Below are 22529 nucleotides of genomic sequence, written 5' to 3'. Positions count from 1 at the left end.
GGGGATTAAAGTACTTCCTGCTTAACATACAGCCAGAACACTGCCTTCCTGCTCTCTGCTTCCCGTTTCTCCCTCCTCCTCCCTCCTCTTTCTCCTCCTCCTCCTTCCCCCTTCCTTCTCTGCCTCCTCCCTGCTCCCCCACTTTTGAACTATAACCTTCTAAAACTGAACTATAAAACCCTCCAGTGTTCTCTTATAGCAACTGAAAATGGGTATGGCCTGAGCTGTCCAGATGGGTGCAGTGCTGCAGGGATGTAATCCTGAAGTCCAAGCATTATGCCTAAAGGCTCTGAGGCTTGAAGCAAGGTTACAGTTTTGAGGGAGGAGCTGTTTGTTGCAGTTGAAACATTCTAACAATCAGAAAAACAAACAAACAAACAAACAAAAAAAAAACCTGGCAGAATTACTTCAGCCTTCCACTTTTTCCATGCTGAAAAGTTCCTTCAAATGGTACTGTTGGTGGATTGTCTGCTCATTTTTTCAGTACCATGCTTTCCTGGAAGCACCTAACTCTGGCTAATATTTGTAGGCTCACCCTCTCCGGAGGAGAATCTAGCACCTGGTGCATGCCATGAGAAGCAGTGGTGTGGCTAAGCCTTCCAAAGACTTCAGTCCAGCATTTGCGAGTCCTCCCTTTTCCAGGGCTCAGCTTTAGAATCCCTCTGCTATGGGCTGTACTCTGAGAGTTTCGGTGACTGGCACATCCCCTTTGTCACCTCAGTGCCTGTAAAGTTATAGGCACTTAGATGCTGAGGGAAAAATGAACAGAGGAGCCACCTGTGGGTGCCCTCTCTGGGGGCAGAGGAAAGGCAGTGTGTCTCGGGTGTCATAGGATTTTAGAGGAATAAAGCTTTACTTGGAGTGAAATGAAAAACGGGGCATTGGTAGTGCATGTCTTTAATCCCAGTACTGGGGGGGGGGTAGGGGGATAGAGGCAGGTGGATTTGTGAGTTCGAAGTCAGCCCGGTCTACAGAGTGAGTTCTAGGACAGGCTCCAAAGCAATACAGAGGAACCCAGTCTCAAAAAAAGGGGGGGGGGTGAGGGGAGTGGCAGTGTAATCCGAGCAGGGCATTGTCTCCTGTGCCAAGCTTTTGGCACCTGCCGGATCTCTGTGTACTTACATTAAATCCAGTCTGATCCTGTTTGTTCTCTTCCCTTTCTTTGTCCTTGTCCTGGTACCGTGTTTTTGAGACAGGGTCTGCGTTTGTAATCCAAGCTGCCCTGGAACTCAAACCAGACCTCCTAGGTGCTGGGATAACAGGTGTGTAGCTCATACCTGGTTATCTTTAAGGTATTTTTGATGTTTTTCTTTTAGCAGAGTTTTGAAAAGTGTCGGGGATAAGCATATATGTTCAAATCATCAGTTAAACTTTAAGCTATAGGCTCTTAAAACATTTTCTAAAGAAATTGTAAAAGTTTGTATTTATGGGTACGTATGTTTGTGTGTGAGAGTGTGCCACATGCATGCCATCCCCTGCAGAGACAGCTGTGAGCTGCCTGACATTGGTGCTGGAACCAAACTCAGCTACTCAGGAAGAGCAGCAAGTGTTCCTAACAACGTAGCCATCTCTCTATCCCCTTAAAACATTTTTATTTTTAGCCAGATGGCGGCTGTGCTCGCCTTTAATCCCAGCGCTTGGGAGGCGGAGGCAGGCGGATCTCTGTGAGTTCAAGACCAGCCTGGTCTACAGAGCTAGTTCCAGGACAGCCTCCAAAGCAATACAGAGAAACCCTATCTTGAAAAACCAAAAACAAACAAACACAAAAACAAAACAATAGCAACAAAAATTTAACTATTAACTGAAATAAAATGAAAAGATAAAAGTAAAAACAGATTGGGTGCAGTGGCACGCCCTAGCTAGGTACCAGGAGTTGAAGGGCAGCCTGAGCTACATAGCAAATCCTCATCCACTAAAGCACCTGGGCTGGGTTGAGGTTCAGTGGCTAATATACTTGCTACTATCCAGTATGGGTACCCATGTCACAGTGACTGACAGTGGCAGGGACAGACAGATCCCTGGCTCTCAGTGGCCAGCCATTCTAACTGAAACAGAGAGAAAGCATGTCTGAAAAAACAAGGTGGGTATCGGAGAGGCAGACACCTGGCGGTGACCTCTGACCTCTGACCTCTAACCTCCGGCACAAGCACAGACATGCACACCTGCACTTAGGTGCTACAAACACACACACACACACACACACACACACACACCACACCCAACAGCAAAAAGGAATGGAGTTTTTGTTTTGTTTTTCCGAGATACGGTTTCTCTGTGTAGCCTTGGCTGTCCTGGAACGCTATCTGAATTTTTTTTTTTTTTAAATTATCACAAAGTTAAAAAGTAAAATGGAGATGGAGGGTAGGGTTGAGACAAGGTTTCTCTGTGAAACAGTCCTGGCTGCCCTGGAACTTGCTCTGTAGACCTCAAACTCACAGAGATCCACCTGCCTCTGCCTCCCAAGTGCTGGGGTTAAAGGTCTGTGCCTCCACCACCCAGCTGCATGGAGTATTATTATTATTATTAGTAGTAGTAGTAGTAGTAGTATTTTGTGTATAGTTTGATGAGTGTTAATACCTATGACACTGACCTAAGACCCCCTTCACACACCACCTGGCTGGAGAATTATTATTATTATTATTATTTTGTGTATAGTTCCATGAGTGTTAATACCTATGACACTGACCTAAGACCCCCTTCACACACCACCTGGCTGGAGAATTATTATTAGTATTATTTGTATAGTTCGATGAGTGTTAGTACCTATGACACTAACCTAAGACCCCCTTCACACACCACCTTGTAGTCTCCCTCCAGTACCTCACTTATGTCTTTCCCCATTACAGAGTTTTGTCTTCTGAAGACTATCATGTAAAGGCTGAGTGTGGGACTGGGGATATAGTGCTTGTCATAGAAGCGTGAGGACTGGATCTCCAGCTCCCACGTTAATATTGGGTGAGCATGGCAGCCCACCCATGATCCAGGGCTGGATGGTGCAGGGAGGGTTGCTGGAGCTATTGGTCCCAGATCCAAATAAGAGCCTCTACCTCGATGACCTTCTTGGGTGGTCAGTGTTAACCGTCAACCTGACAAGGTCTAGAATTGTCTGGGAGTGTGTCTCTTGATGACTTGACTAGGTTAATCCATGTGGGAGGACCATCCTAACTGAAGGGGACCATTCCCTGGACAGGGATATGGCCCATAGACAATGGGGATTGTGAGCAGGGCATTGAATACTCTGTTCCTGGCTGCCGATAGTGTGGCCAGCTGCTTGAAGCTCCTGCCTCCTTAACTTGGCTGACATGTTGGACTGTACCCTTGAACTGTAGCCAGAATAAACCTCTCTCTCTTAAGTTGCCTTAAGTTTTTTTTTCCTTAGAAAGTTTATTATTATGAGCACATATGAAAAGAGAAGCGGACAGCTCCTGTGTAACTGGAATAGGTCCTGAGAAAGGGTTGCCCTTCAGTTGGCTTTTATCAGGGCATCTTATCCTAGCAAGAGATAGAGAAACTAAGACATCTCCACACACACATGCATGTGTGTGAATCCACATACATTCAAACATGCATACAAACATCGATATCACATACACACAAATTTGATATGATTTTAATCATGGGAGGCTAAGGCAGGAAGGGCAGCTCAAGTTTCTGTTCTGAAGCTTGCCACCCCTTGCAGTGTGCAGACTGACCATGTTCGTTCTCCTGTTGAGGTCTGTTTGGATTGCTTTCAGTCTCTGGTAGTTATGAATAGAAAACATAAACATTTATATTTTTCTATAAACAGATTTCAGTGGGAGCATGTGTTCTCATTTCTCTAGGGTAAATACTTAAGAGTGGGTATGTTGGGACATGTGGTAAATAAATGTTTATCCTTTTTTTTTTTTTTTTCAAAGACATGCTCACTACATAACCCTAGCTGGCCCAGAACTCACTATGTAGATAAGGCTGGCCTCACAGAGATCCTCCTGCCTCTGTTTCCTGAGTGTTAGGATTAAAGGCACCATCATGCCTGGGAAGAAATGTTTATCTTAATAAGACATTGCTGAGCCAGGGGTATGGACACACATCTGTAATCCTAATACTTAGAAGGTCGAGGCAGGAGAATTAGCAGTTCATCTAATTAGTCATCTTCAGCTAAGCCAAGAGTTTGAGCCCAGCCTGAACTACATGTGAAATGCTGTCTCAAAATCATATCAAACTACACCACACCGCATCAAACAAAAACAAAACAAAGTAAAACAAGCCAGCCCTTTTTCTACACTGCTTGTAGCATTCTGCATTCTTTCTAGCAGTTTGCTGAGACCCAGTTATTTTGCATATCCATCCAGTATTTATTACTGTTTGGCTTATGTATTTATTTACATTTATTGCCACGTTTGTGCGTGTGTGCGTGTGTGTGCATGCGCGTGGCCCCACCCCTCCAACCCTCTACACCCCCCTTGTGCCTGAGTGGGAATGTACAATGTGTGTGTGCATCAGAACACTGCCATAGCGCTCCTGTGGATGCTGGAGGGGCAGCTTTGAGACATTAGTTCTCTTTCTACCTTTGTCTGACTTCTGGGGATGGGAGTCAGGCACCTGCATCTGCTGAGCAGTCTTGCCAGTGCCTAGTTTATTGTTATTATCACCTTTTTCTTATCACAGTTAGGGTAACGCACTGGTTTTGTTTATTTTCTTTTAATTATTTTTTTTATATTTTATAACTTTTAACTTATATGTATGGCTCTTTTACCTGCATCTATGTCTGTGCATCATGTATGTGCAGTGCACATGGGGACCAGAATGGGGGAGTCTTTAGATTTGCTGGAACTTGGAGAGTCATGTGAGCCACCATGAGGGTGCTGGGAATTGAATCCAGGTCCACTGCAGAAAAGCAGCCAATGCTTTTAACTGCTGAGCGATCACTCCAGTTCCAACTGGTTTCTTTCTTTCATTTGTTTATTTACCTATTTATCTATCTATCTATCTATCTATCTATCTATCTATCTATCTATTTATTTATTGGTTTTGTTGAGTCAGGGCCTCCTTATGTAGACCTGGCTGTCCTGTAACTCCATATGTAGACCATGTTGGCCTTGAACTCTCGGAGATCTTCCTGCCTCTGCCTCCCAGTGCTGGGATTAAAGGCATATGCCAACACATCCAGCAATTTGTTTCTTTCTAATGGTTAAGGAAGTTTAATATCTTCATGTGCTTATGTTTTACTTTGGAAGTGCTTGGATTGTCATTTGTTTGGTGAGATTTATATATGCTGGACCTAAGTCCATGTTGGATATTGATAGGCAGCTATTTTCTACTATTGTATGCTTTGTTAATTTACTTTGCCTGTTTTCTCTTCCCCCCCTTTGTCTTCCTTCCTTCCTTCCTTTTCCCTCCCTCTTTCCCTCCCCTTCTTCCTTCCCCTCTTCCTTCCCTTCTCTGATTTCATGACACAGAGTGACCTTGAACTATCCATGTAGTCAGGATGATCTTGAACCCCTGAACTTCCTGCTTTCGCCTCCCAATTACTAGGATATTATAGGTGCTACTCCATGCCAGGATTGTCCATTTTAATAGTTCATTTGCCTTTTATTATTATTTACCTATTTATTCATTTGTTTATTTAGGTTTCGTAAGAAAAGGTTTCCATGTGTAGTCGAGACTGCCTCTGCCTCCAAGTGTTAGGATCCACTGTGTTTGGCTAACATCTTGTGTTGTCTCAAATATGTCCTGGTGTGTGCACAACCCAGTCATCAGGCAGGAAACTGGGCTGTGATCTGTCTTCATTTCAGTGTCTTTGGTTTGCTCTTCAGTGATACATCCCTACCAGCCCGGCTTGCTGTGAACCCAGGCGTTAACCCACAACCTCCTGTGTCTTTTTTCCTTCCTCTTTTCCCTGCTAGTCTTTTTCTTCCTTCCTTCCTTTCTTTTATTTTCTCTTTGGAGCCTGTCCCGGAACAAACTCTAGACCAGGCTGGCCTTGAACTCACAGAGATCTGCCTACTCTGCCTCCTGAGTGCTGGGATTAAAGACGTGCGTCACCATTGCCCGGCCATCTTTTTCTTTCTTCTTTCTTTCAGTTAGCCTTTGTTGTTATTGCTGTTAATTTTGAGGCAGGGTTTTGCTATGTAGCCCAGGCTGTTCCAGCTTGAGGCACCCTTTTTGCTTCAACTTCTGTGGTATAGGCCTTAGAGCCCAGCTGCCGTGCATTCTTCCTCCTCTACTATTCAGAAGTTTTTTTCTCTGTTTTACACAAAAATGTTTAAACAAATCATTTATATCATCATTAACAAACACCTCACTGTAGAAATCTTGAAGAATGAATGTAAAGCTAAAATAAAATAAGTGTAAAACCCTCTGTAAACACATGAGTACTGCTGTGTTGGTGTTGGTATGCAACTCTATTCACTCATGTGCTTTCTCTTCAACATTTGGGGGTGAGGTGGAGAAGGACCCGTGGTGGAGCACATACCAACATTGAGCTATACCCAGCTCTCTTTTTGAACAGTAAGACAATAGTTAAGTGCAATTATGCTAATTATTTTAACTAGTAGTCTTAAGATGCAGATGGTATCAGTTTGATCTAATTCCACTCACTAGACCTTCTGTTTTCATGAATAGGTAGAAAATGTTTACCCTCAGCCTGGCTGGGTTGAAATCGATCCTGATGCTCTCTGGACTCAGTTTGTTGCTGTAATAAAAGATGCTGTCAAAGGTAATAGGATTCACAAAAAGACTGTAGTCTATAGTGCACTTTTTTTTCTTTTTTTTTGAGACAGGGTTTCTCTGTGTAACAGCCATGGCTATCCTGGAACTCACTTTGTAGGCCAGGTTGGTCTTGAACTCAAAGAGATCTGCCTGCTCTGCCTCCTCAGTGCTGGGAGTAAAGGCGTGTACTACCGCTGCCTGGCCTACAGTGGACTTTTTCCTGATGAGTTTTCCTCAGCTTTTGAGAGAATTTTATGAGTTTCTATTTATAATGTATATATACAAAATATGCATAAATTTATATGATATGTATGGTCTTTTATATTTTATATGTTACAAATATCATTTATAATTTATATAATACATATAAGTATATAAATACAAATATATAGATATGTAAACACATTTTATATGTATTATTTATCATATTTTACATATAGTCTTTATATTACATATATATTACACATGTATGATCTTATATATGTGATAATGCACACACACAACACACACATGCACGCACGCAGCAGCCATATCCTAGTTTTTCCAGTATGGGATAAATAAATGCCCCAGGTTACAGTTAGTTACATCTGGTTCTCTGGTGGCTGCAGCATCCAGAGGTTAGAAACCATTACCATGTATAGTTCCTTCTTCACCAGTTCACAATCCATTTACCTTTATTGCAAGGTAAATTGGATTGTTTCCTGTATGGTCCCTTAGTGCAATGTGTTGATGTCACATACCCGTTGTAACACCTTTTTCTTTTAAGTGAAAATAATGCCAAATTTATCTTAGTAAGGCTTTGTTTATTGAACTCAGACATTCTTGTCAGAGATCCCATACATATTGTATGCTGAACAGTTAAACTTCACTGGCTTTTAAACTTGTCTTATCTATCTTTGCCTTCAGCTGCAGGAGTACAGATGCATCAAATTGTCGGTCTTGGCATATCAACGCAGAGAGCCACCTTTATTACGTGGAACAAGTAAGTGCTTTGTGTGGCCTGCACTGCTTCAGGGAGTTGGCTGCCCCGGGAACCTGTCCAGGGAGTTTTCAGTTTGTGAATAGAGAACAATTGTGTTTGGCTACAGAGCCTAAAATGAGATTAAAATGGGCTTCCTTTTTGGCTCAGCTACTCCTTGCTTATTATCTGATCTTAACTTAAAATAATGAGAAAGAAGTCAGGCATGGTACCGACTTCAGTAGTACATATAGTGAAGTCAAAACCGTACAGAAAAGGGAGGCTGAGGCAGGAGGATCACTTGAGCTGAGTCTGAGGTCAGCCTGGGCAACACAGAAAGTACCCATTTATTTCAAAAGAAAACTTGAAATAGCAATAAGGAGATGAAGTCCTCTGTTCCTCTCTTTTGGGTAAGTTGACTTTCTCAATGAACACAAAGATCTGAAAAAGTTGCCTAATGCTTAAAGAGAGTCAGAGGCCCTAACATATGGGAACAAAGCACTAGCATAGATAGGGCTTACATTCCCAGGTTGGCATGTAAGTGTCTGCAGCATCTGAGGTGTGGATGGTGTAGACATAGTGGCAACATTGTCATAGCTGCCAAGCGATGCATGCCTTTGCCTTTCCAACAAACCAGGAAAGAAACTAGAGCTAAGATATTAGCAGGTTGTTCAAGACCACTCAGTGACTGGAGCCACGATTACAGACTAGCTTTTGGCTTGATTTTTGTTTGTTTGTTTGTTTATTATTTCACTTTTTTTTTTAAGTGCCATGAATTGGATCTAGGTCTTCAAGGGGCTAGGCCAGTGCTCTGTGTAGAGCAGCATCCTCAGCCCCAAATCATTTTGTCTTTTGTTGTTGTTGTTTTAACTGCAAAGCCTGTTATTTTTAAGTACTACATGTTGCCTTCAATATTTGTGGGGTTTAAAATAACAATAAGGGCTGGAGAGACGGCTCAGCCATTGAAGGCTAGGCTCACAGCTGAAAATAGCAACAAAAAGGAACTGGACATGGTAGTAGCATGTGCTGCCATCCCAGCACTCAGGGGTCTGGGTCTGGAGGATTGTTTAAGTCCAGGAGTTCAAGACCAGCCTAGCATTGTAGAGAAACAAGTCAAAATGAAAGGAGGAAGAAGACTGAGATGTCTGTGGAACTAAAGTTCTGGACTCTGTAGGATGCCTTGAGCTCAGGCAGCCAGGTGGAAGGGTAAGCGGAGGGGCTGACCTGAAGATAAAATCAGGGTCTGGCTTTGGATTCCATATTAGGCCAGGCTTAGTGGCTCATACTGGTAACCCCAGCACTCACACGACTGAGGCAGGAAGGGCCTACTAGTTCAGGGCTGGCCTGGGCTGTAGAGTGAAACCTTGTCTCAAAAGCAAACGAAAATCTGTAATGCCAAATAAATCCAAGGGAGCTGCAGACCCAGCCTGTGGCACCTTGTGTTGGGTGACGCGTTCAGGGTATTTTGCGCATTGTAGATGTCCCGCCCTCAGGACACACTCAGATGTCTCCAGATGTTGTAAAACTGCTCTCACTTGAGAGGGGCCAGAAGAAACCTCCAGAAGCAGGCATGTTATCGCCGGTAGACAATGTAGGGAAAAAGAGAAGTGGAACACTGTTTTACACTGAAGCCTTCTTCCCTCGAAGCCCTAAAGAGATTCCGAGCCGGGAGGAAGGCTGGCAAAGCAATACCAAGGTGCACGCAAACAGTGTGTGATGGGAGGTGGAGGCTGGAGAGAGCTCCCGGGAAGGGATTTGCTGGAGATAGCCCTATTCAGTCAGAATTGGAAATGAGGGTGTTGGTCCCTTAAATTGTTTTCGTTAAAGCCAGGCTGCTCTGTCATCCATGGCAGGAAGGCAAGCATTAGGAAATAGTTGTCGGTGACAGTGGAACAACACTTTAGTTTAGAAAAAGCAGCTCAGGCTCTGAGACTGTTCCCGATATTGTCCTGGTGTAACAGCCAAACAGTTTGTTGTGAATTTGTTTTCTTCATTGTCCTCTTTTTTCCTGTCATGAAATGTTTATATTTTTATGAATTTTGGAAAAACTTTTTGCAGGTAGAATCTGAAATATGGACACACTTTGAAGAAATGTGTGTGGCCCCATCCTTGTTTTATGATGAAATAATGGAGTTTTGTTCTGCCCACTGGGCAGTAGTAAGCTACGGTGGTGTGTCAAGATGGCACCCTCACCTACTCCCCATAAATGACAAAGATGACACCAGATCAGCTAGCCCAGAGTGAGCAGGGAGTACATCGTGTTCCACTGAGAGAAAGACAGATTGGAACCCATGCAGTCCGGACTAGTTGGCACCTTTCCTTCCTGTCCTGTCCTCCCTCTCCCTCCCTCCCCCCCCTCTCTCTCGTGTGTGTGTATGTGTGTGTGTGTGTGTGTGTGTGTGTGTGTGTGTGCATGTATATGTGAGCACACAAATATAGAGGTCAACTCTTCCTCTGTTGGTTTCCATCTTCGTTTTGAGTCAGGGTTCTTCACTGAACCTGGAGCTGACCAATTGGCTAGACTGTTGGGCCAATGAGCCCCAGGGGGTCCTCCGACCCTGGCTCTCCAGCTCTGGAATTACATGAGCACACTGCTTGTGGCTTTTTGGCCACTGGCCATCTCCTTGGCTATGTAGCTTTGTTTGAGGTAAGCTTACACTAAATAGCTCAAACTGCCCTCGAGTTTGTGGTAACCCTCTTGCTTCAGCCTCCTGAATTGGAGATAGCAGGTATGAGCTATCATGTTGGGCTTTGCTTTGTTGTTTGGTTTTTTTGTTCGTTTTTATGGCCATGGTGCATTCCTGTCGTCATGATTTTCCTTACAGTATTCATATCGTTTAAACCTTGGAACTTTATGTTTTCTCCTTGAGCCTCCCCACCCCATACTCCCACAAAGCCAGGGAGCTCAGTGGTAATGTTTTTCAGCCCTTAATTTTTTTCATATTCTTTTGAGCAAAACCTCCCCCCCCCCCCCCCCCCCCGTTTAGTCCATGGTGTACTTAGCTTGCTTTTTGCAATAATTATAAGTCACATTTCCTCCATTTTGCTGCTTTTGAAAAATCACAACTTGCTTGTTGCTTCAGTTGCTGAGTCTCTCAGGGAGATTTTTGCGAGCCAACCCCAGATCAGGGTGTGTGCCAATTAACGGTGTAAAATGTGAGTCACAAACTGGGATCACTCAGTAACTGTTGAGGTTCTCAGCCAGGAACTCTGCTGCTTGTGGAACTGAATACAGACACCAGAGAAAGTGGATGCCCTCGGGGGATTTATATTCCCATTACCCTATGTAAACGACTCTGTTATAAGCCAATTGTGGCTTTTGCTGTAGCATTGATGTTTGTGTGTTAATGGCTATTACTAATTGTTTCTGACACCAAGTATGTTAGCAGCCACAGAAGGGTGTAAAGCGTTACCAGGATTGAAGGCAGTTTGTTTATGATATTGTTCCTCTCTGTTTTTTCCTTTTATAGAGCTAAAACTAACCTAGTTCTGTGTTAAATGAATATCAGAGTATATGCTGGCACTTGAATCAGCTTCTAGATTGTTTTCTATCGAGCTTTGAGTTAGCCCCGTTCTATCTTGTGACTTTTCTCCTCTTCAGCTGGCCTTTTGGCTCCTCTGCTTTGCCTACCATGGGGTGTTTGAACACCAGCCATTCTGTCAGAGCACTTAACTCGGAGTCTATATTTCTCCTTCATGGGGATTGTTCCTGTTGTCCGAGCGATGGGGTGACTTTATTTGAGTCCCATGGTAAAAGTATATTCACCAGAGCAAAAAGGCCTGTGTTTTGTCACCTCTCCGTCTCTATCTTCTGGAACAAGTACCTTCAGAAGTATTTGCCAAAACCAGTGAAGAAGTGACAAGGGTATGAACGGTGGAATGATAATATTAGGAATTGAAGAAACAAATCGACTCAGAAAAAGACCTGTGTTCGGATAGAAGAGGCCAGGACTGGGGCATGCAGCTCAGGTCCCAGGTTCAATCTCCAGCACCATAAAAAAAGAGAGAGAGAGAGAGAAAGAAAGGAAGAAAGAAAGAAAGAAAGAAAGAAAGAAGAAAGGAAGGAAGGGAGGAAGGAAGAAAGAAAGAAAGAACGAGAGAAAGAAAGAAAGAAAGAGTTTTTTTTTTTTCTTTAAGGGAAAACAACAGTACACACCAGCCGGTAACTTGCAGGACCCTCAGAAGGATGGCTTTTTTCCCTTCTATATTTCTTAGCTCTGGACTATGATTGTATTGACCCAGGATTTGCTAGGTTTTTCTTTGCCAGGTGAGCCTTGAACTCATCCTCTGGCCTGTTCAGTGTTCCTACTTGTATTTGCAGCCACCACGACCACCCAGAAGGTAATGAATTGGTTTGAGATAAGGTCTTATCTGCCCCAGGTCGATAAGGCTGGTGGTGTATTCACTGCAATCTTCCTGTTTTGGGCATTGTAAATGAGATTACAGGCATGTGCCACCATGCCTGGCTTTTGTTTTTCTATTTTCTTGTTTTAAAAAACAAATTTTATTACTGGGAGCTGGACCCATGTCTCATTTTCAGCACCCACATGCTGGCTAATAACCATCTAATGTGGCTAATAAACTCCAATTCTAGGAGATCGATGACCTCCTCTGGCCTCTGCAGACTCTTGGTGCATGTGGTATGCAAACATACAGACAAAACACTCCTACATTCAGATAAAATGAAGTATTTTTGCATGTGTCTGTATGTTTGTTCTTTCCTTCCCCTGTGTGCTCTTGACGTTGAACTGAGGTTATCAGGCTCAGCAGCAGGCACTCTTACCTGCCCAGCCATCCCACTGGCCCTGGACTCTTCTTGATTGGATACATCTTGGTAATCATATTAGATACCTGGTTCTAAAGCTGAGAGATACAGAGAGGAGTACTATAGACCTGCTGTGGGTCAGAAGATTGTATGTGATTGTGAAGGGTGAGCATGAGGAAGGGGGAACCATTGGCTTTTTGTTTGTTTTATTTTTTTGTTTTGTGAGACAGAGTCTTACTATGTAGTCCTGGCTGACTTGGAGTTTACTGTGTAGACCAGGCTGCCTCTGTAGTGCTGGGATTAAAGGCATCTGCTACCATGCCAGGCTTAGTGGCTCTTTAAAACTGAGCATATGTCAAAGGCCTTGGCAGTAATTTTGTTGTTGAAAGTATACATGTCACATTGTTTCAAAAGGACAGTCTTTTTAGGTAAAGTCTATTCAAAACCTGATACTTTATGTTATGTTAGTGTGTCTTATGAAACAAGGCCTCACTCTGGTCTCAGGCTGGCCTCAGGTGCCAGTCTTCCTGCTTCCCCCTCTCAAAATTGTTATGTCATGTGTTCAATTTATAAAAAACCAAAGAGAATTCCATAGACAGTTCCATTTACTTGATTGTATTTTAAAATTATAGTGCCTTTTTTGTTATTTAAAATTATGGTGTGTCTTTTTTATTATTTTTCTCTCTTCTTTTCTTTTTTTGTTTTTCAGGACAGGGCTTTGGAGCCTGTCCTGGCACTAGCTCTGTAGACCAGGCTGGCCTGGAACTCACAGAGATCCACCTGCCTCTGCCTCCTGAGTACTGGGATTAAAAGTGTGCTCCTGGGCAGATTTTTTTTTTTTTTTGCTAGGGATTGAACCTGGGCCTCCCACATTCTAGCAAGTATACTACCAATATCTGCAGCCCTCTGTGACAGACCCTTGGTATAGCATCTGATTTATACTTTCCTGTTTCCATCTTTCTTAGGAAAACAGGACATCATTTTCACAACTTCATTAGTTGGCAAGACCTAAGGGCAGCTGAACTTGTAAAATCCTGGAATAATTCTCTTGTAATGAAGGTAATTTTTTTTAATCAAATGTTTTTCTTTTTTACTATAAATATCTCTTAGCTGCAGACTTAATAGTAGGGTCCCCTACCTTTTATGTTTTATGACATTAGGACTAAAAGAGTCAATCACACATTTCCCCCAAAAGTGAAATTTAATATTAGCCCCCCAAAAGCATCTGTGGCAGATTTAAGTGCTTTACTACTGACCCTCAGGAAGACTGGAGGGGGGTTGGGGTGGACCAATGTTTCATGTGATCCAGAGAATTCATATTTCTGCCTGGGAAAGGAAAACACTACATGGATTGAAGTGACCAAATTGCATCACATTTCTTACAAACCGAATGGATATTAATATAGCAAGCTAGCAGATTTCCACAGCTCTTCATATTATGCCTGGTGCATTGTAAGGCACCAGGAAAGGGGAGTAATGACAATAACAGTAAAAGAAACTGTGCACTAACTGCTGTTGTGTCATTTTTGTGAAGTACTCCTGAATGTGTTGTCATTGAGGGAAAAAATGAAGCCATTTTCTGGCCCCTCAGATAGGGTGCAGCTTGCAGCATTGATGCTATTACAGGTACTCAGTATTGCTGATGTTGCCTTCTAATGTCCTGTGGTCAGATGCCTTCTTAGCTACAGTAGCATCTGAGCTGGAGCAGGAGGAGTCTGGGGAGTTACAGGTCAGCCTCCACAGCCTCGTGATGTTTATGTTGGTTCTGGGAATCAGAACGGCCGTCTTCTCATGGGCACAAGCACCTTGGCCTCTGAGCCATCTCCTGGTTTTTTTTTTTTTTTTTTTTTTTTTTTTTTTTGCTTTAATTAACACAGGGTCTTCATCGTAGCCCCTGACGTAGACCTCGTTATGGAGCCTAGGCTAACTTTGAACTTGTGGTTTTCCTACCTGTCTCCCAGGTGCTGAAGTTGACTTTGAACTTGTGGTTTTCCTACCTGCCTCCCAGGTGCTGAGGTTGAAGTATGCACCACTACACCTGGCTCCATGTTGTATTTTTGTTTGTTCTTAAAAGTTACTTTTAAAGACTTAATCGTTTTTTGTTTTATGTGTATGAGTGTTTTGTCTGCATGTATGTTTGTGCACCACTTATGTGCCCAGTTCCCCCAGATGTCAGAAGAGGGTGTTGAATCCCCTGGAGCTGGAGTTACAGATGGTTGTTAGCCACCATGTGGACAGTGGAGCCAAACCCAGCGGCTCTGCAAGAGCAGCAAATGTTCTTAACCACCGAGCCACCTCTCCTGCTCTGTGTTTGGTTTTCTAAGAAACTACCTAAGGGCTTGGAGATGGCTTAGCAGTTAAGAACATTGCTGCTCTTCCAGGGGTCTTGAGTTCCATTCCCAGCAACCACATAGGGGCTCACAAAGATCTATAGTGGGATGTGATGCCCTTCCCTGGCATGAAGTCAATAGAGCACTCATGCATAAAATAAATCTTTAAAAAAGAAAGAAACTGCTTAAGTTGGACTTGTTGGCACTAGACTTTAATCCCAGTACTTGGGAGGCAGAGACAGAGGCAGGTGGAGCTCTGTGTTCAAGTTCAGCCAGGACTGCATAGTAAGACCCTGTCTCAAAAAAAAAAAAAAAAAAAAAAAAAAAAAAGCAGGGTGGGGAGAGAAAAAGAATCAAGTACCATTAACTGTATTTTCTTAAAATTACCTTTTGTTTTTAAACAGCTATTGCGTGGTTCCTGCCGAGTCCTTCACTTTTTCAGTAGAAGTAAACAAATGTTAACCGTCAGTCGCTTCAATTTTACCACCCAGCATGCTACCTTAAGACTGATCTGGATTTTACAAAACCTATCTGAGGTAAGAAAAGATTGTATGATCATGACTCTGGGGAAGAAAAATCCAAAGAATAAAAACAATAATCCAGCTGTTTGGGGTGTGGGGAGTACTCACCGACACTGGAGTAGAAGACAGCAATGTTACTTGGTTTCTGGGTTTAAAATCTTTGTGTTGCGTCAGAGCACCTGCAGGAGGGTGAACAGAACCTAAGTGTACCACTCAGTGTCTCGTGGAGTAAAAATCTATGCAGCACCACCTGGGTCAGTGCTGTAATACAACTGGGCATAGTGTTGCACACCTGTAACCCCAGCAACTGGGAAGCTGAGGCAGGAGATTGATGGTAAGTTTGAAGCTGGCCTTGGCTGCACTGGAGAGATGATGATGATGAGATGACATCCATGAAGGGGAAGCATCCTTTTCCTGTCAGTCTTTTAGTGAGTGACTTTCAGAGGTACTCAGCTTTTCGGGTGAGTCAGACATCATGCTGGAGGGGGGCTGAACTTAAGTTAGGCTCCCTCAGGTAAAAGTGGAGTTGGTCAGGCTCTGCTAACCATTGCTTTTGTTTGTTTTGTTGTTGTTGTTGTTGGTTTCAGACCAATTTTAAGGAACACAGCACCATCTGGGCTGGTTTCACAGTGATTACTTCCTTTCCTCTGCCAAAAGCTCCTCCTCAAAGGTTTGGCCCCTAGGCATTCTGATTTTCCATTCTGCGACAGTTAATCAGTTGATGTATCAGCCTCCTCCCAGGCTCCTGCTGCAGTGCCTGGCTTCTCAGAAGCTGTTCTTTGTACTTACCTGTGTTCCTAGTTTTTAGGACACCTATATGTCCTGTAATGTCAACCCTGATGGATCGATGAAGAATTGAACACATGATTCTCCTGCCTCCACCTCCAAAATGCTGGAGTTACAGGTGTGCAACAATTGTGCCCTGATTTTTCTCTGAATAAGAAAATCCCCGTTGAGACCTGAGAGGCTGGGTGTCCTCAGCATGCACTGTTCTGAGTAAGAAGAAGGGCAAACCTTCTAACCAGGTGTCTGAACGGAAGTGAGACAGTGAGTTCTCTGTGACTTTTTGGCTGGTAGGGAGGTTCTGGTTGTGTCTCTTGGTTTTATTTTGACCAAACTTGTCTGCTTTTGATTTTTTTTTAAAGGAAGTAGTGTAGGTAGATGTTTCCTTCCCTCCTGCCAGTTCCCAAATAACCAACAGAGATTTAATATGAATTACAATGCTCAGCTGATAGCTTGGGCTTATTACTAAATAACTCTTACAACTTAAATCAACCCATTCCTATTAACCTATGTACTGCCACACGGCTTGTGGCTGTACCTGTCTTCCAGCATGTCTTGCTCCCTCTGCGGTATCCCAGTATCCTCTGATTCCCCCTTCTTCTTCCCCGAGTTCTGTTTGGTTGTCCCGGCTATACTTCCTGCCCTAGCTATCGGCCAGTCCGCTTTTCATTAAAAACGAGAGCAACTCCTCTTCACAGTGTACAGAATTCCACAGCACATGGGAGAGCCCTATCGGACACTGAAGAATGAGTGAGGGGTGAGGTGAGGGACAGGTTGGACAGATGAGGGCACATGAGTTGAAGTAAGCCATGTTTTAGGACATTATTTTTTAGTATACTAATAATATCCAGAACTTCAACTTTATATTATCTGCTTTAAAGGGACACTTGTTCCCTTCTTCCTTGGGCGTGCTTTTGGCCTGATGTTGGCACTTCACCATATGGCTAGAGAATAATATTTTAAGTACTGAGGACCATACAGTATGTGTCACAGCTGCTCAGCTGTTGCTGCTTAGACAGATAAACATGGTTGTACTTAGAAATTCCAAAATTTGAATTTTATATAGTTTTGTCATAAAATGTCTCCTTTTCAATGTCATGACACAAATTTCTCCCTAATTTTAAATCAACAATATTGAGTCTTCAGAAAGACCATCAGAAGTTGCCAAGGCAATCCTCTGAGTTTACATCCAGTTCTGTGATGAAGTACCTTGATAAATATAACACAACATATGGCAGAAAGCCTTTAGTCCAGCTCGTAGTTCCAGGTTCCGGTCCATCACAGCAGGCACTGTAGTGGCAGGAGCTTGAGAAGGCTGGTCCCTTCGCATCCTTCATCAGAATGGAGAACAAAGGATGCATAGGCACTGTAGTGGCAGGAGCTTGAGAAGGCTGGTCCCTTCGCATCCTTCATCAGAATGGAGAACAAAGGATGCATGAAGCTTTGCCAGTACTTAGCATACTTTCTCTCTATTTTGGTTTTTTGAGCCAGGGTATCACTAATCCTGGCTGTATAGACTGCATAAAAACCAGGCTGGCCTAGAAATCACAGAGATATACCTGCTTCAGCCTCAAATGCTCCATTAAAGGTGAGCACCACCGTAGCTGGTGCTTTCTGTGTGTTTATAGACTGGCACAAACAGGGAATGGCAAGGCCCTCTTTTAGGCTGAATGTTCTACATCAATCAACATGATCACGTCATCTCCTCCACAGGCATACCCACCTAATCTAGACAGTCCCTCACGGGCACTCTCTTTACCAATGATTTTAGATTGTGTCATATTGACAATTAAAACTATAACACTGGGGGCTAGAGAGATGGCTCAGCAGTTAAGAGCACTGTCTGTTCTTCTAGAAGACCTGTGTTCAGTTCCCAGCACCCACATGGCAGCTCACAACTAACTAAAATACCAACGTTAGTGTATTTGGGTAAAGTTTTCAGTTAACAATAATTGTGCCTTGGATAAATCATTGTCTATGATATTGCCATTTTTAAAAGCTTTATTTGAAGTATTAGCCAATAAAAAGTGGGGGAACCGGGGAGATGGCTCAGTGATCAAATTTACTTCCTGCCTTGCAGAGGACCTGAGTTCAGTTCCCAGCATCCACTTGATGGCTCATAGCCATCTGTAATTCCAGTTCCTGGAAATCCAACACTCTCTTCTGACCTCTATGGATAGATTCCTGGCACATACACACATTCAGGCAAACAGGCATTCATCCACATAAAATAAAAATAGATCTTTAAAAATAGATGAGAGCAGGAGATGTAACTGAGATGATTAAATGTTTGCTTAGTACAACCAAGCACTGGGTTCAATCACCAGCCCCAGAGAAAGGGTGAGGGGGAAGATATAGGGGTGTAGTTTAGTGCCAGAGCCCTTTATTAGCCTGTCTGAGGTTTATCCTTAGGACCACAAAAGCAAAACAAATGGTAATTAACATTTTGATCAAAGAAATAATACCCAGGTTTGGGCTTCCCACCTACGTACAATCTGGCAGCGATTCAGCATTCATATTCTGTAAGGTTCCTCACATTCCCTGGGAATTACACATCCCTGTAGGCTGCAGTCATCAGGAAAGGGGGAGAACACACACACACACAAACAAAGGATGACACAAACACAAGCTAGCAGGATTAGTCTTCTTCCATTGCTTTCCTGAAAATCCATCTAGCACCCAGAGTTCCACTCAGTTGAAGTTCTTTTGAGTTGATGCATGGGAAACCTTTTATTTTAAGATCTTTTTCACACTGTGTGTGTGCGCATGTGCACTTGAACCCCATGTGATGCCAGAGGAAGATGTTGGATTCCCTAGAGCTGGAGTTACAGGTGGTTGTGAGGGAACCTCAGGAAGTGCCTGGCACATGCGCCTCAGGAAGTTCTCTTAACCACAGAGCCTCAGTTTTTAAGTTTAAAACTGTTGTGTTCTTTTTTTGTGTGTGTGTGTGTGGGGTGGTGGATGAGTACTACATTTATATCATTTCTGCCCCTGCCTCTCTTCCCTCTGACTCTTCCCATGTCTTTTTCACTCTCTCAAATTCATGGCCTCTTCTTTAATTACTATGGTCATATACATACATATAAATAAAACCTGTTAATCCATTTAGTGTGGATGCATATGTGTATACATTTAGGACTCACACTTGGAATTAGATAACTTTCAGAGGACTCATGCCCAGAGAATACTGATTCTTCCTCTCTCAACAGCCAGTGCCTGTAGCTCTTCATCTGGGTGTGGGGACTTGTGAGATTTCCCCATCCACATTGGCATATAATAGTATTGTCATGGCAGTCTTCCTTTGACCATATCGTTACAGTTTCATGCCCTGACCTGTATAGAAGAGCCTGCCCTGCAGTAGATGTCTTGGTCCTTTGGCTCTTTAAGTCTTCCTCTTCCGTAGTGTTCTCTGAGACTTACATGAAGAGGTTGTGTTGTGTTGAAGGCATGTCAAATGGTTTGTGCAGTCCAGTCAGTTCTCGGTATATTTTGACCAGTTGTGAAGGGGTGGATAAACAATTTTTTAAAAATTGGTGGTAGGTTGGATTTAGCCCTTGAGCCATAGTGTAATGGTACTTTTTAGGTCATACTAGTGTATTTAAACTAAAAAATATGCATGCTCTTCTTTTGTAAAAATGTGTGTTGATATAAAACTAAATTCTACAGTGAACCACATAGATGATAGAAGGTGCTCCCTTCTAAATCCCATTCACCGATAATTAAAGTCTTTTGGAATGTACTCTAGAAATGATCTTTCTTCCTAGGTGTATTTTTCATAATTGAGATTACCGTGTATCTACTGATCTGTATTCTTTCATATGCTCTCTTCTGTATTCCGTTTGAATTGACTAAACGTTCTTCTCTTCAAGGTGCGAAAGGCAGTTGAAGAAGACAACTGCTGCTTTGGGACTATTGATACGTGGCTGTTGCATAAGCTCACAAAAGGTAAAGGCGACCTAACAGACCTCTTACAATTAATCAAAATAAGATGGAGGGACCAGATTTACCTAAAACAGTAGTGATTACTTCTATCACAGGTTTTTTTTTTCTTTCTGTAACCCAAACATTTTGCTCTTTGGCACACTAGTAACAACATGTTGCAATGAAGCTAGATTTATTTTATTTATTTATTTATTTTTGAGAGTACAGTGATTTAAAAATGCTGATGAAATTTCAAAGTCTAAGATTTGGGGAACAGTGTTAATTTCAGAGTGCTAAAATTAGACTTGCAGGTAAGAGGGGGGGAGAAGTGGCACCCCCATGTGTGACAGTGAAAGAACCAGAAGAAATGGATTTTATTCCCAAGAGAGGAGGAGCTTCAGGAGCCTGCAAAGGAAAGGAAAGGAAACCCTTGAGGGTGGAGGCGTGCATGGGCAATGCAGAGGCTGAATACAGCATGGCCCCCACAGTCCCTGAAGAGTAGGGGACTAGCAGCCACTTTCACAAGCACCCTGTGTGCCTTCGCTGAGTCATACTGGGGACTGAGCCTTGAAGAGCGGGCTGCTTAAGAAGATCCCCAGATGAAACTGCAGGAGCACAATGATAAAGCAGCATGACTCCCTCAGAAGACCAAAACTCCTCAATGACTGAACTTCATCAGAGATAATGAGTAGGTAAAATGTGAGGTGAAGATTTCAAGTTTATTGGTTAAAAAAAAAAAAAATGTATTCCATGAAAGAGGATACAAACAAGCAGATTAATTGGATTTGAGACCTGGAAAGGAAGGTCAGGATTTTAAAAGAAAACATCAGCCATCTGGATGACACATGGAGGAAGAAAATTGATATTCTGAAAAAACAGTGAATAGAGATGGTAAATGAGCCAGGTAGTAGTGGCATGTGCCTTTAATCCCAGCACTCAAGAGGCAGAGGCAGGTGGATTTCTGTGAGTTCAAGGCCAGCTTGATCTACAGAGCCAGTTCCAGAACAGGTTCCAAACCAAAGAGAAACCCTGTCCCAAAGAAATGTTAGAAATGAAAAACTCAGTGAATCCAATAAAAAACACGTGGGAAATTTCACCAATATACTTGACCAACTAGAAGAGAGACTAAAAGGGACAGAGGGCATCCAGACACCAGTAAAGGGTGGGGGGTGAACAAACATGGCCACAGTGTCCAAGAAATCTGGGAATGTGATCTCGAGTCCAAAGCTTAAGCATTTATGGTAGAAGAGGTAAACATTGAAAAGCATGATCTGTAGATGAAATTATAGCAGGGAATTTTCTAAGAGAAAGAAATGGATGTCCAGTAGAAAGGGCACTTACAAGCAGTACCACAGAAGAACCTTGTCATGGTATGGTTAAAATGCCAAAACACAAAGCAAAGAACCCTGAAAACTGTAAAAAGAAAATACCAACTCACTTACAAAAGCAGAAACATCAGAATGACATCAAATCCCTGGCAACACCCAGCCTGGAATGATGCTTTCAAGCCCCAAAAGTAAAAATGCAACCAAGAGTGTTGTGCCCGGCCAAGCTGTCTTTTACAGATGATGGAGAAACAAGGACACCTCAAGGCACGCCAGCCTCAAGCTATCCTTGACTTTCTAGCTAGCGATGCACAAGATGCATCAAAGAATAACATATTACACTGAAGAGGGAGAAAATCTCAATCAAAAGGAAACAAGAGTCAATTTTATGAGAGGAATTGATCAACAGAGGAGAACTAGGAAGGAATCCGCCTTGTCCAGCACGGTAAACTAGCAAGGTCTTAATACTGATGGAGCAGAAAATAAAAACAAAACGCGAGTGCAGCCAACCAGACAAATAAGTAGATACATTGTCGTGATGGACCGTGGGAGCCAAAGGACAAGCTGCTGGTTGGCTTTTTCTGCCCACCGTGTGGGGCCAGGGGCATGGTGACAGGCACCTTTATTGGACTGTCTCATTAGCCCACATTCTTCACAGAACTAGTAGGAAACAATCCTAGAAGGATATGGTGCTGCATTCCTGAGGTCCCTGCACTTGTGACTCAGAAGCAGGTAGATCTTTGAGTTCAAGACCATCAGCCTGATCTACATGGCAAGTTCCAGCCCAGCCAGAGCTACAACAGTAAGACTCTGTCACAAAACAAAAATAAAAACACAAAACAGATGGGTGTGGTTGGTGCACACCTTTAATCCCATCACTCAGGAGGCAGGGGCAGGCTGGTTTTTGTGAATTGGAGGCCAGGCTGGTCTACACAGCAAGCTCCAGGGCAGCCAGAACTACATAGAAAGACCCTGTCTCAAAAAAACAAGACAAAAAAAAAATCACAAACAGATTATTTTGAACTGAAGAGTGGATCAGTGGTTAAGAATATTTGCTTTCGCTCTTCCAGAAGACCTGAGTTTGGTTCTGTATATATCAGGCAGCTAACTACTGTTGTAACTCTAGCTCCCAGGATCCCATGCTCTCTTCTGGCATTTGTAGGCACTTTCAGACATGCATCATACACACACAGATCAAAAGAAAATAAACCTTTTTTTTAAAAAAAGGATCTTAAT

General features: G+C 43.0%; 1 protein-coding gene across 1 annotated transcript in view; it reads left to right on the top strand.

The window, feature by feature from the left end:
* The window catches only part of Gk5 (glycerol kinase 5), a 52064-nt gene that overhangs the window by 3167 nt on the left and 26368 nt on the right, over nucleotides 1–22529 (top strand). The window contains exons 2-6 of the mRNA XM_051206907.1: nucleotides 6604–6697; nucleotides 7597–7672; nucleotides 13379–13472; nucleotides 15148–15279; nucleotides 19917–19992. Coding sequence (XP_051062864.1) covers nucleotides 6604–6697; nucleotides 7597–7672; nucleotides 13379–13472; nucleotides 15148–15279; nucleotides 19917–19992 — 472 coding nt within the window. The remainder of the gene's footprint in view (nucleotides 1–6603; nucleotides 6698–7596; nucleotides 7673–13378; nucleotides 13473–15147; nucleotides 15280–19916; nucleotides 19993–22529) is intronic.

The sequence above is a fragment of the Phodopus roborovskii genome, unplaced genomic scaffold (genome assembly GCF_943737965.1).
Source record: "Phodopus roborovskii unplaced genomic scaffold, PHOROB, whole genome shotgun sequence".
Lineage (NCBI taxonomy): Eukaryota > Metazoa > Chordata > Mammalia > Rodentia > Cricetidae > Phodopus > Phodopus roborovskii.
This window is presented reverse-complemented; position numbering and strand designations above follow the sequence as displayed.